The sequence below is a fragment of the Cebus imitator genome, unplaced genomic scaffold (genome assembly GCF_001604975.1).
Source record: "Cebus imitator isolate Cc_AM_T3 unplaced genomic scaffold, Cebus_imitator-1.0 Scaffold43, whole genome shotgun sequence".
Taxonomy (NCBI): Eukaryota; Metazoa; Chordata; class Mammalia; order Primates; family Cebidae; genus Cebus; species Cebus imitator.
In genome coordinates, this window is record NW_016107358.1 from 3862512 (window position 1) to 3874395 (window position 11884).

At 44.4% G+C, this 11884-nt stretch overlaps 1 protein-coding gene across 2 annotated transcripts in view; it reads left to right on the forward strand.

Annotated features, from left to right (window-relative positions):
• Positions 1-9339, forward strand: part of LOC108302928 (androgen dependent TFPI regulating protein) — a 66765-nt gene extending 57426 nt beyond the window's left edge. For both annotated transcript variants that reach the window (XM_037737829.1, XM_017526662.2), the window contains one exon: positions 8486-9339. In XM_037737829.1, coding sequence (XP_037593757.1) covers positions 8486-8520 — 35 coding nt within the window. In that variant the 3' untranslated portion in view covers positions 8521-9339. The remainder of the gene's footprint in view (positions 1-8485) is intronic.
• The last annotated feature ends 2545 nt before the right edge of the window (positions 9340-11884 follow it).

Consider the following 11884-nt stretch of genomic DNA (forward strand, 5'->3'; position numbering starts at 1 on the left):
CCTCCTTCTACCTCCTTCCACCTCAACAGTGCATTCCCCCATCATTAGGCTGCTCCCCAGCCTTCCATAAGGCATTTACCAGATGAAATCACATCCTAGACTTGAGATTGAAATTCTCATTCAAACAGAGTCTTTGGCAATGAGAACATGTCAGTAAGTTAAGCTTTCTCATTATAGGTGGGTAGAGTCCTGTCACTTCTTCATAAGAAAAAAAATCATCTTAACTTAGTTACTTTTAAAATGGAAGATTTCCTTCTCTTCCTGCTTCCTTCCTCCCCATCCCACCCCAGAATATTTTTTTGTTGTTGGAAAAGTAACCACTAGAAAGTCAGGCTGCAAAACACCCATGGCTTTTTTCCCTACCCGAGGAGAAGCGCAGGAACTCTACCCTGATTCTGTATATAGGAAGGCAAAGAGTCACACCCAGTCCCCCACATCACTCGCCCACATGCCATTCTGTTCTATCAAAATAGAGATGGCAGAAGTGCCATCTTCCGCCCAATCTATGAACTGGTGTGAAAACATAAGCCCATGTATGCAAAAAACCTGACAGTTTCAGAAGGTTCAGTACCAGAGTGTGTGTTTCTGAGAGGAAGCTGAGACCCTGGAGAAATAAGCATGCAACTTGGATGTATCACATGTTTTCTACTCTTGGAGAATTTGACTGGTTTAAGAAACTCTCAAGGGCAAAATTCTCTTTGAAAGCAAACACTTAAAAAAATGGGATACTAAAAATTACTTCCCAATCAGGATTCCAAATCACAGAAAATTATCGCAAAAAAAAAAAAATAAAGTGTTGACATTTCAGATGCGTTGACATATAATTCTAACTAGTTTTGGCTCCTTGAAGTTCTGGATAAAGATTTCTGATGCCTTCCCCAAATCTATATCTATATATCTATCTATATATTTAAAGCTATAAGAAGTACAGAGAAAAACTTGATTACTTAAAGATTAGAGAACAATAACTTTTAAAATCAATTATATTGAGTTCAATAAAGTACTGAGTTAATTTTTAATTTGTTATTCTACGGTGAATTTTAAACATCCGTTGAATTAAAAAGCAAAATTATCATCATATTTATTATTATTGAAATTGCTATTCTCAACACAAAGTTCTTAGAAGTCTCATTGTTTAAGTACTACATCCAATTTTTAACTATAATTAGGTCCCAATAAACAGATAAGCTGGCATCAACATGGACCCTCAATTACTTTACGCACATGCAAATTTTCATGTGAGTGCAAGAGACTATTGTAAATCACTGTGCTTATCTCTCAAGTTCTCTCTAGATTTTTAACTTTTTAAAGAAGAGAATGGATAAAAGGTCCTATTTAATATCAGAATAAGATCATAAATGTATTCAATCTTGAACAGATCTTTATTAATTATAATTTAATAAAAATTAAACGAAAAATTCAATTCATTGACGTTGCAATGCAGTGAACACTTTTACGTTGCTGGAAGCTAAACAATCTATGTGAACACATTTCCCCATGTCCTATTCTACTGAAAACACTTTAGGGCTTCCCCAATTTACAGAAGAATGTCCACACCCTTGGAATGACACACAAGGGCCTCTGTGACCCAGTCCCTGCCTTGGCTTTTGCTCATCTATATTTGTGCCCCAGTGGCACCAAACTGCTGGTTTACCCTCCACATTGACGTCATTTCTTACTTTCGTGGGATTCTGTCTTTCCTGTCCTCCAGTCTTTGCCTGGCTCATATTATTCATTTCAACACTCACCTCTTCCAGGAAACCTTCCCTGGTCAGCCCAGGTTGGACTTCATGTCCTTCCCAGCGCTTCCGCCTTTATCTCCCAATCACCAGCCTTCCCATTTCATCATGCCGGCTGTTTCACTACTGCTTTAGGGATTTATTTTTCCACTAGACCTCGGGTGTCTTACGGATGAGGCGTCTGTGTTGTTCATCTTACAATCCCCTATTTCCATTAGCTTTCTTATTGCATTAATCAGTGCAGACAATAGGATAGCCAAGGACTTTTTTTCCTAGTTGTAGAGTAGAACTTTTTGCAAAGGTGTTCTGGAGACAGCAGATAAAAAGTGACTCTAATGGCTGTAGCGTATTGAGCAGGGAGTTTAAGGGGCATAGGACGGTGATGACAGGGTGTACCGGTTGGAAAGTTGTTGAAGACATGCACGTTAGGGCAGAAAGTATTAAACAGGGGAAAGCACTGGAACAGGAATCAAGAAAGGCGCGTATGTCCCTCACCTGGCCACAAACCAACCATGTATCCTATGGCAATGTGCTTCAATTCCTCAGTGATCAGACAGCCTCTAAATAGAGTGACCACCAAGCCCAGGTGGCCCGAGATGATCCCTGCCTATGCCTGTCTGTGCCAGTGTTCATCAGGTTTAATATTGTCTAGCCTTGGGCACTCAGTTGTCTCGTTCCCCTACCTGTGAGTCTCTCTCCAGATCTTCGGTTCTGGAAACTTATAGTCACGTATTCTGTCCTGCCAGAGCTAAGCCTACATTTTCTCTCCTTCCACAGCCTGAGTCCTCTTCAGTAAGAGCAGAAATTCAAATGAATGCTTCAGGGAGGCAGTCAGGGACTGAGGTTAGAGGACAAGTATGGTGCCAAACTGCCTCAGTTTCTGTCTTGGCCCTGCCACTTGTACCTGTGAGACTGGGCAAGACACTGAAGGTCTCTGTGCCTTAGCTTTCTCTTGTCCCATTGGAGGCAATGCTGGTGGCCTCTTCCGGGGCTCACGGAGAACCTCAGATGACTTGCTGAGCATCTAGAGCCTACAGCAGGGCCTGGCATACAGAATTAGTCACCACTGCTGTTCACCTTATTCCCCTCATTCTCCCCTTCAAGTTGATGCATAAATTACCAATTTCCCAGCTCAAAGTGATTAAAAGTAATAGCCACCTGACAGCAGATGGACAGAGATGATGCACATCCTCAGGAACTTACAGTGAAAAGGAGATCAGGCTAATAGGGGCTACAATTTGTTGGAATCTCTGATTCTGAAATCCTGAGACATAATAGGAATCTCTTCTTCCAGGGACCTGATTCGAAGTCACCAGTCAAGCACCAAGTGGTCAAGAATACTAGGCGAGGCCAGCCCGCAGGCGGTGGCTCACGCCTATAATCCCAACACTTTGGGAGGCCAAGGTGGACAGATCATAAAGTCAAGAGATCGAGACCATCCTGGCCAACATGGTGAAACCCCATCTCTACTAAAAATACAAAAATTAGCTGGGCATGGGTGGTGTGCACCCGTAGTCCCAGCTACTCTGGAGGCTGAGGCAGGAGAATAGCTTGAACCTGAGAGGCAGAGGTTACAGTGAGCCAAGATCGCACTATTGCACTCCAGCCTGGGAAACAAGAGCAAACCTCCATCTCAAAAAAAAAAAAAAAAACGAGATCATCTTGGGGAACCTGGAGACCTTGTTAAAATGTAGATTCTGGTTCAGTGGATCTGGGATGCAGTTTGAGATTCTGCTCTTCTAACACATACTTCAGACATACTGATGCTACTGGGATGAGGACATCTCAGGACCCTGGACTTCTCCCAGTGTGGATAATTCTGTCTACATGCAACGTTGTGCAGTGTGGTGCTCTCCTGAGTGTGGTGCTAGACTGAGAAGGGTGTTGGTGGTGATGGTCAAAGTTGCTGAACATCTACTCACTTCCTCCCTCCTCCTGTGCCACATCAGCGGGTGAATCTGGACAGGACAGCAAGAAGGACAGCACTACGAAATGATACTGGGAATCACATGTTAATTTGGAAAGTGCATGATGAGGTCCTCCCAGGGCACGCAGTTGCAGGGAACTGGATTTGAGCATCAGGGGGGCACATGCTGTCATGGCCCACAGGAAGGTCCTTTTTTTTTTTTTTTTTTTTTGAGACAGAGTTTCACTCTTGTTACCCAGGCTGGAGTGCAATGGCGCGATCTCGGCTCACCGCAACCTCCGCCTCCTAGGTTCAGGCAATTCTCCTGTCTCAGCCTCCTGAGTAGCTGGGATTACAGGCACGCACCACCATGCCCAGCTAATTTTTTGTAGTTTTTAGTAGAGACGGGGTTTCACCATGTTGACCAGGATGGTCTTGATCTCTTGACCTCGTGAGCCACTGCGCCCAACCAGGAAGGTCCTTTAAGAAGTCACTGAGCCTCAGAAAACTCTCAAGAGGCCGCAGGGCCACCCGGCCTGACCTGCCACCATCTCACTCCCCGCCCTGTGCTAGCCTTTCTGTGTCATGGGGCAGAGGGTTGGGCAAGCACACAGTCACTTACTGGGACCAGTCATCCACCCTGAAAGATTCCATTTCTACTTTTTGGGGGGAGTTAGATGGAATAGATGGAACATTGACTTCAAACCATGGTAGAAGCAGGTGGGGGACGCTGTCTCTGGCAGGACATTGAGGGCTTGCCCCACCATGACCATGACCGAACATCCAGCATGCCCGGGCAGGTTCTCCTCCACATTGACTGGGGGCCAGAGGCGATCAGGGCATCATTAAAGGCTCCCTTCTCTGCCCCTTAAGTGCTTAATTTTCTTTTTTGCTTCTTAATGACTGATAGGACACAAGGATGCTGACATCAGGTCACAAGCCCCTCAGGAAGAGAAAACCCACAAAAGATACGGGGCACAGAAGGCGGATAAGCATCTCTAGGCCCAAATGGCAGGGCCTCTGCTATGTAGGGTGGCTGGAGAGACAGTCAGCTTACCAGGACCTGCGATCCCTCTCCCTATGCCCCCGAGGAACACATGCCAGGTGTCATGCTGCCCTTTGTCAGGGCCCCCAAGACCACAGGTCCTTCTCATCCTAAGGACAGACTGTAAGCTGAAGATTCCAGTCTGGCCAAGCGGCGCTGTGACTGTGTCTTAGACAAAATGACATTGAAGCCTTCTTTTGATATTATTTGCCATAGACCAGGGTTTTTATAAGGAGATTTTCTTGATGAAAGCTGCCTAGAGGCCGTCTAGTTCACCTTGTTTTATTCATGAAGGGATTAGATGAGGTTTGTCTTATTAACTCTGCTTATTCCATAACAAAAGAATTGTATCATGTGAGACTCCACAGGTACTTCTAAAGCATGGTCCCGCTGGGGTAGCATTTAGTCAATAACAGAAATTTATGTCCATTTTGCCTTTCTTGTCCTAACATCATCTCCCTAAACTCAAAAAAGGGCCCACTCTGGATTAGCATTCCTCCCTCTTCCTCAGCCTCTTTCCCACAGGAGTTTCTCCAGCCAGCCCTCAGATCCTTCTCCTCCCTGGACCTCTGCAGCGTGGACGTAGGATTGTCAGCAGCCAGACCTCATTTCCCTAACACCCGCTATCCCCCAGTCATCTGCCTTCCTGCCCTTTTCTGAGTCAGCGCACCGAAACCAGGCAGATGTTCTTCAAATTTTCAATTCCTCCTATTTGTTTTTGTGGTTGTCGATACATAGGTGTAAATCTGTGGGAAGACTATGTTTTTATTTATCCTGAGTTCTAACTATTGGAATAATAAGGTATACAATTATATATGGTATCCATGGTGGTGTTGATTGAAACAGTAATTTCTTTGCCATGCTGGCAGAAAACGTTCAGATCTTGCAAAGATGGAGGCTAGAATTCATTGGAATCTCTGCTTCTGAAATCCTAAGACACAGCTGGAATCTCTGCTTCCAGTGGCCCACTTGCAAGTCACCAGCCAAGCATACCAGGAAACATATCAGGGCTATAAAAATATTTCTAGCCCTTGGTACTATCTGACAGAGGATAAAGGAATAAAACAAGGCAGGGATGAATCTAACTTCCTAGCTGCCAACTAGGATAATTTCGACTGGGAAAAATCCTCTCAATCAAGAAGAGATTTATAATAAACATAATTTTCCAATTACAACTTGAAATCCATTTTGCAAATTTGGTTTGGGTAGGATATATAATCTATTATTAAGTCAACAGTTTCCTTATTTCCAGCTATGCACTATAGAAACGTCATCAGCAGGCCGGGCACGGTGGCTCACATCTGTAATCTCAGCACTTTGGGAGGACGAGGTGGGTGGATCACTTGAGCTCAGGAGTTCAAGAGCAGCCTGGCTAACATGGTGAAACCCCATCTCTACTAAAAACAAAACAAACAAAAAAAAATAGCTGAGTGTGGTGATGCACACCTATAGTCCCAGATACTTAAGGAGACTGAGGTGGAAGAATTGCTTGAACCCGGGAGGTGGATGTTGCAGTGAGCTGAGATCACACCACCGCATTCCAGCCTGGGGAACAGAGCAAGACCCTGTCTCAAAAAAAGAAAAAGAAAGCATGACAAGAGAGAAATTTCAAAGGATGAAAGAAGCCTAGAAACTGCTTAGCTCTGTAAGAATTCAGGACTAAGACCCCACTTGCATTCTCACCTGCTAGAAGCAAATAGAAACATGATTTTTGCGATGTTCACGCCATGTGAGTCCCTACAGAACAAAATGACTGTAGGAGCACCACAGAGACCTTTCTGTGGACAGTGCGTTCTCTAGCACATGGATGGGTATGTGGGCATTTCTCAGTGTTCATCCTAGCTACTTGGTTTTGGACAGAGGACTCTAATCCAGTGGAAGGAGCCACCTGCTCTCCTCCCCCAGCAGAGCTTCACACCACCACTTCTGCTCCTGGGTGGTTTTTCTCCAAAGCTTTGTGTTCTGCTTCTACAACAGAGAAAGGAGTCTTCAGTCCTTGACACCTGGGTGGAAGGACTGAGGTTATGATGACAGTTAGGCTCGAGGGCCTGAGTGAGGATTGGTAAACAACATGTATAAAAGAAAGTTTTAGGAAACAATAATAAAAATAAAAATAAAAGTTTAAGGAACCGTCAGCGTGACTGCAGGAGGTAGAAATTTGAGAAGTTTATATTGTCCCTCTTGGATGTGAGCTGGTTATTTAATTGAAAAAGAATTCATTAAAGGCCCAGATACTCTACAGAAAGAGGAGGTACTGTGCTCATACTTACAGACCTAATGTAGAGACTGCCTAACTAGGGAAGAGAGAACTCACATCAAACATGGAAAATAAGGCTAAGCGTGGTGGCTCTTGCCTGTACTCCTAGCACTTTGGGAGGTTGAGATGGGAGGATCTCTTAAGGTGAGGCCAGGGGTTCAAGATCATCCTGAGCAACATAGCGAGACCCCATGATCTAATAAAAAAGTGGAAAAAAAAAAAGAAAGAAAAGGGTTAGCTGGGCATGGTGGTGTAAACATATAGTCCCAACTAGTCAGGAGACTGAAGTTGAAGAATTACTCCAGTCCAGGAGTTCAAGGCTGCAGTGAGCTGTGATTGTGCCACCATACGCCAGCCTGGGCAACAGCATGAGAACTTGTCTCAGAAGAAACGAAAACAAAACAGAAGAGAATGAAGTAGACATACCAATGAAAACAACGTGAAGCCCATAAAACTTGATAAACAGTAAGTCTTGGCGGAAGTGACTGGGGTAGTCTAGACTGACGAGGAGCAGATGAAGGAGAGCTTTGATCTTGAACATTTTGCATGAGATGAACACAAGGACAGCTGTGAGGACGGTGTGATCAAGAGGTGGCCATCCTGGGAAATCAGTGCGATTAAGGGACCACAAACAGGACTTCAAGTCACCAGTCATGATAGCCTCTAAGAAGTGGAGTTCCAGCAGAATGGAATTAGTATAAATATCTAACGTTTACCGTTAAGGGTAGAATTGACGAAGGTGGCAGGGTTTGTAGGGTGAACCACGGAATTAGGAGCACAGGTTTGCTGCAGGAATACCAAATCAGAACTACCGGGGCTCTAAGCTCTGGAACGGAGAAGACACTGAATTGAGAAAAGTTTTTAAAGTAGGATTGGTAGTATTTGGCAACAAGCACAAAGGATAATGAGCTAATGAAATTTCATAAATTGCAGAGCTTACAGAAAGATTTATGATCATTAAATACGGAGTACCAACTTGTTGGCTGAATAGAAGTCATTCTACAAATCTAATGCTATAATTTCAGTAGAATAATGCCCCTCTAATGAGCTTACTAAAACCTCATCCATATGCCAGTACTTTTCCACCAGGCTGATGAATTCATTTGCTAAGAGGTCATAGAACGACCCCAATTAGGTGAACATCTACCCTTCTATTTATTCTCCAATTTGATGTGGTCTCTTCATCTCCATCCTCAAAGTCTCAGAGTTTGCTGATGGATTGTGTGTAGCCTGCAAACACTCACTCAAAGCCACAGCAATACGCCTCCTCTTAGCTATGCAGAGCACCTGAAGGCAAACGGTGTCATGGGTGCCTGGCTAACTGTGAGCCCAGCACCGAGGGAGGAGGGCAGAGATGTTCTCTGCCCTTGTAGTCGTGGCAGCTGTTTGTCACAACTCCTTCAACTGTATCTTGTCACCTTGGGAAAAGCCTGTTCGACTTTCCACAGCCCCAAGTCAGGGTGAATCTCTACCCACAACAAAAATACCCACTAGGGAAAGCTGAAGCCTGAGGTCTCTCTCTGTTCTTGTTTGTACAGGTGACATGGTGCAGCCACGGAAGAAGAGGAAGTGATCGCACACCATTTTCCCAGAACCAAGGAGGAAGAAAACACAAGAGATTTTTCTCATCTTTTTTTTTTTTTTCTGGTGGGGAGAGGTGGTGGAGCAACATAGGAAGGTAGGAGTGACAGGGAGTGATAATTAAATTTCATATGAGAGTCGTGAAGGTAGCTTAACTTGAGAACTCTTGGTTTATGAAAAGTTGACTACACATGCCAAAAACAACTCCTGCCATCTCAGAATTAATTACCTTTGTCTGACTTTCATGGAGGATGGTCTCTGGTTAAAATCTAGGCAAAAGCCAAAAAACCTCACATAAACTTGGTGTTAGAGAACATCTAGAGAGAGATAAAGGGGAACTTAAACCCTTCGGTTTACAGAGGAGGATGCTGAGGATGTAGATGAGAAGTTACCTATACAAGGCAAAAGGGCTACTTAGCGTCAGAGCCAGGACAACGACTTCTGTCTCCCAGATCTCCTAGCTACCAGTCCTGGGCCATTTTTTTTTTAATAATCCCAGCTTTTCTTTAAAAAACAGGCATTTCAGTAAGCTGATTATTTTCATGGATTGCTCATCTATTTTTTTTCAATAATCTAAAAATGAAGGGAGGTGGCTGGTACTGAAGCTGTCTACTTGAGATAATAGCAAATTAATTGGAGGCAATGAGAAAGTAAGTTATAAAAAATAGTGGGAAATGTGTTTCTCTTCTGAGCAAGCATTCAGGGCAGGTATAAACATCCAACATAGTGACATTGTCAAAACCTCTTCCATTTGAACATTAATTAATTCATCAAATAAATGGTGTATTAATACATTCTACTTGCAGAAGAATCTGGATGGGAAGTGATATAATTATGAGGGCTGTTGAGACTGCTTTGCTACAAAGCACTTTTCTGAATTAGTGTGTGGTTTAATAAAGCTGATTTTCAGATGCTTAACAAGGATTCATAATCCCTGCTGTGATTCTCCTAGTGGTATTTTCCTGGCTTATATTTGTGGGTACATTTTTTAAAGAACAGAAATGGCAAATGTCTATTGGTAGGTAAACATATCTGAGTCTACTAGTATGTCACCAGGCTCATACGGGTTGGGGTGTGGACACGAAAGTAAACTGTACTTGGACTTCCTAACCTAACATTATATAGGAGAAATGTGGTAAAAAGGAGCAAGAGTGGTCTTGAAGGATTACGGAAGAGGGAAGAATATCTCAGGGAGGAAGGTGGCCAAAGGGAAGACCAGGACAGGTACCAAGAAACCTGCTTAATCTCCACTCCTTTTTCTACTGCTCTGTTCATATGAGCCTCCAGTCTTTTCTGTATGGAGCTGGGAATACCACCTCTTTCCCCACACCTACTGCTGCCTTTTCACTGCTCCAAGCACCTGGTCTCAGCAGGAGGCCAGAAGCAGTTGCCACAGTGGAAATTCCCCAAATGTGAAGCCCTCAGGGGATCACCCAAATTTTCCACTCCCCAAAGGTGACTCGGGCTGCATAACTCCCAGTCATAGTAAGCTCTCTGTGGCTTTACTGGCCCTAAGACCAAATTAAACCTTGATTGCAGCATGCCTGGCTATCGTGCAATATCTCTCCCAACACTAGAGCAACAAAACACTAACACACTGATTAAACATTTATTAAAAGGTATATGGTATTTGCAGATTACATAGCGCTATGGTAGGCCCTTATTAGAAAATGACAACTATAGAAACCACATGATGATACCAGCAATATTTGTATAGTGTCAAGTAATTTATCATCACTCTCACTTATTCTAGCCCACGGAAACTTTGTAAGTAGGAGATGAGTTACGTTTTCATTTTACAAATGAGCAGACTGAGTTTCTGATGGCGGCATGCTGGGAAATATTTAACAACCCACTCTCTGGGGGAAAAGATGTCAAGCTCTGATTGATAATGTGTGCCCATGTCCACCGTGTAAACACTCTCCCCCCAGCCTTTGTCAAGTCCTCGAGAGCCTGTGCAAACTGGCCCCAGCACACCTCTGTGTTCAGAGCAGGGAAATGCCAAGTCCAAGGTCACACAGATAGTTGATTCCTGAGCCCACTTTCCTTCCTCTTTTTTATAGAGCAAAGCAGTACTGGATCATCCAAAAACCTTTATTTAAAAAACAAAACAAAAATGTGTCCACATCTTGCAGAGCTGGACAAAAGAAGGTGGTCAGGAGACCCCAAACTGGTGGAAGCTATCCCCATGGCAGGAGGAGGAAGGACACCTCCACCACTACCCCATGGACTGGCCTGTACTCAAGCGTCTGTTCCGGTGTTGCTGTCTCACATTGGAAACCAATTTTGAATTTGGGTAGAAGACTTGTTGCCTAAACAATTCCTTAACCCCATCCTCTCCCCAGAAGGCTTCTACATTTCTGAAGCTATTTTCAGCTCCTCTGCACCTACTCACTTGCAATACTTGTCATAACAGGAAGCCAGTTTCATATACTGTAATCCCCAAACACATTGCACCCACACGTGGGGAGCGTGAGGGGCTGAGTGAGGAGCGAGGAGGCCAGGCCTTCCGGAAACTGGAGGGGCTGAGCACTGAGCCGGTCCCAAGGTGGGGTGTCCCCCTCCCAAGCCCAGGATCCAGGAACCAGAATCCACATCCAGGCATTCTTATTTTCCTTTCTCAAGCAGTTGCTGGTGACTTTTTTTTTTTTTTTTTAATAAAGCATTTGAGTAGGCAGCAAAGCCAGTCAGAACTGTTTATTTATAGCTGTGGATTTTCAATGCTGTATAAATTAGAAATCGTTGCTGAATGAGGCCCGCGCCCACTCACACACGCAGGGCCGCTATCTGTGAGTCCTTTCACAGGGTTTGACTGTACACAGTCTAAAATGGGAGAAAATGACATGCTCCGAGTCAAATGACGGAGTCACAGCTAAACGGCAAAGCAGAAAACCAGCAATTATTTTTCCTCAGCACAATATGGGGAGTACGACAGGTGCAATTATCCAATATTATTTAACAGTACCGGTTTGTGGTGTAGGGAGAAAATAAAGGTTTCCGTGTCTTGGAGAGGAAAAAAAGAGAAAGAACCTGCCTTGCAGCTCCCGTTTCTGTGGATTAAGCTGGTTATGTACATGGAAACTGGCCAGGATTCCAGAAGGGGAAGGAGGAACCACCCAGCTCCCTGGCCCTTCCTCCCGGGAGGCTCGCAAGCAGCAGGACCACAGGGGCTTCTGAGAAAAGGTGCCCAGCCTTGGGACACTGTGGCCTGAACACCCTTTTCCCCAAGCAGTGGCTCCAGGTAAGGCTGCGGGAAACGCTGGGTTTGCTGAGCCCCTGTCCACTTAGAGAGAAACCTCTCTCCTGCTTTTGACTCTGTTTCCCTCCTTTGAACTACAATGAGGTCAAGGAGCACG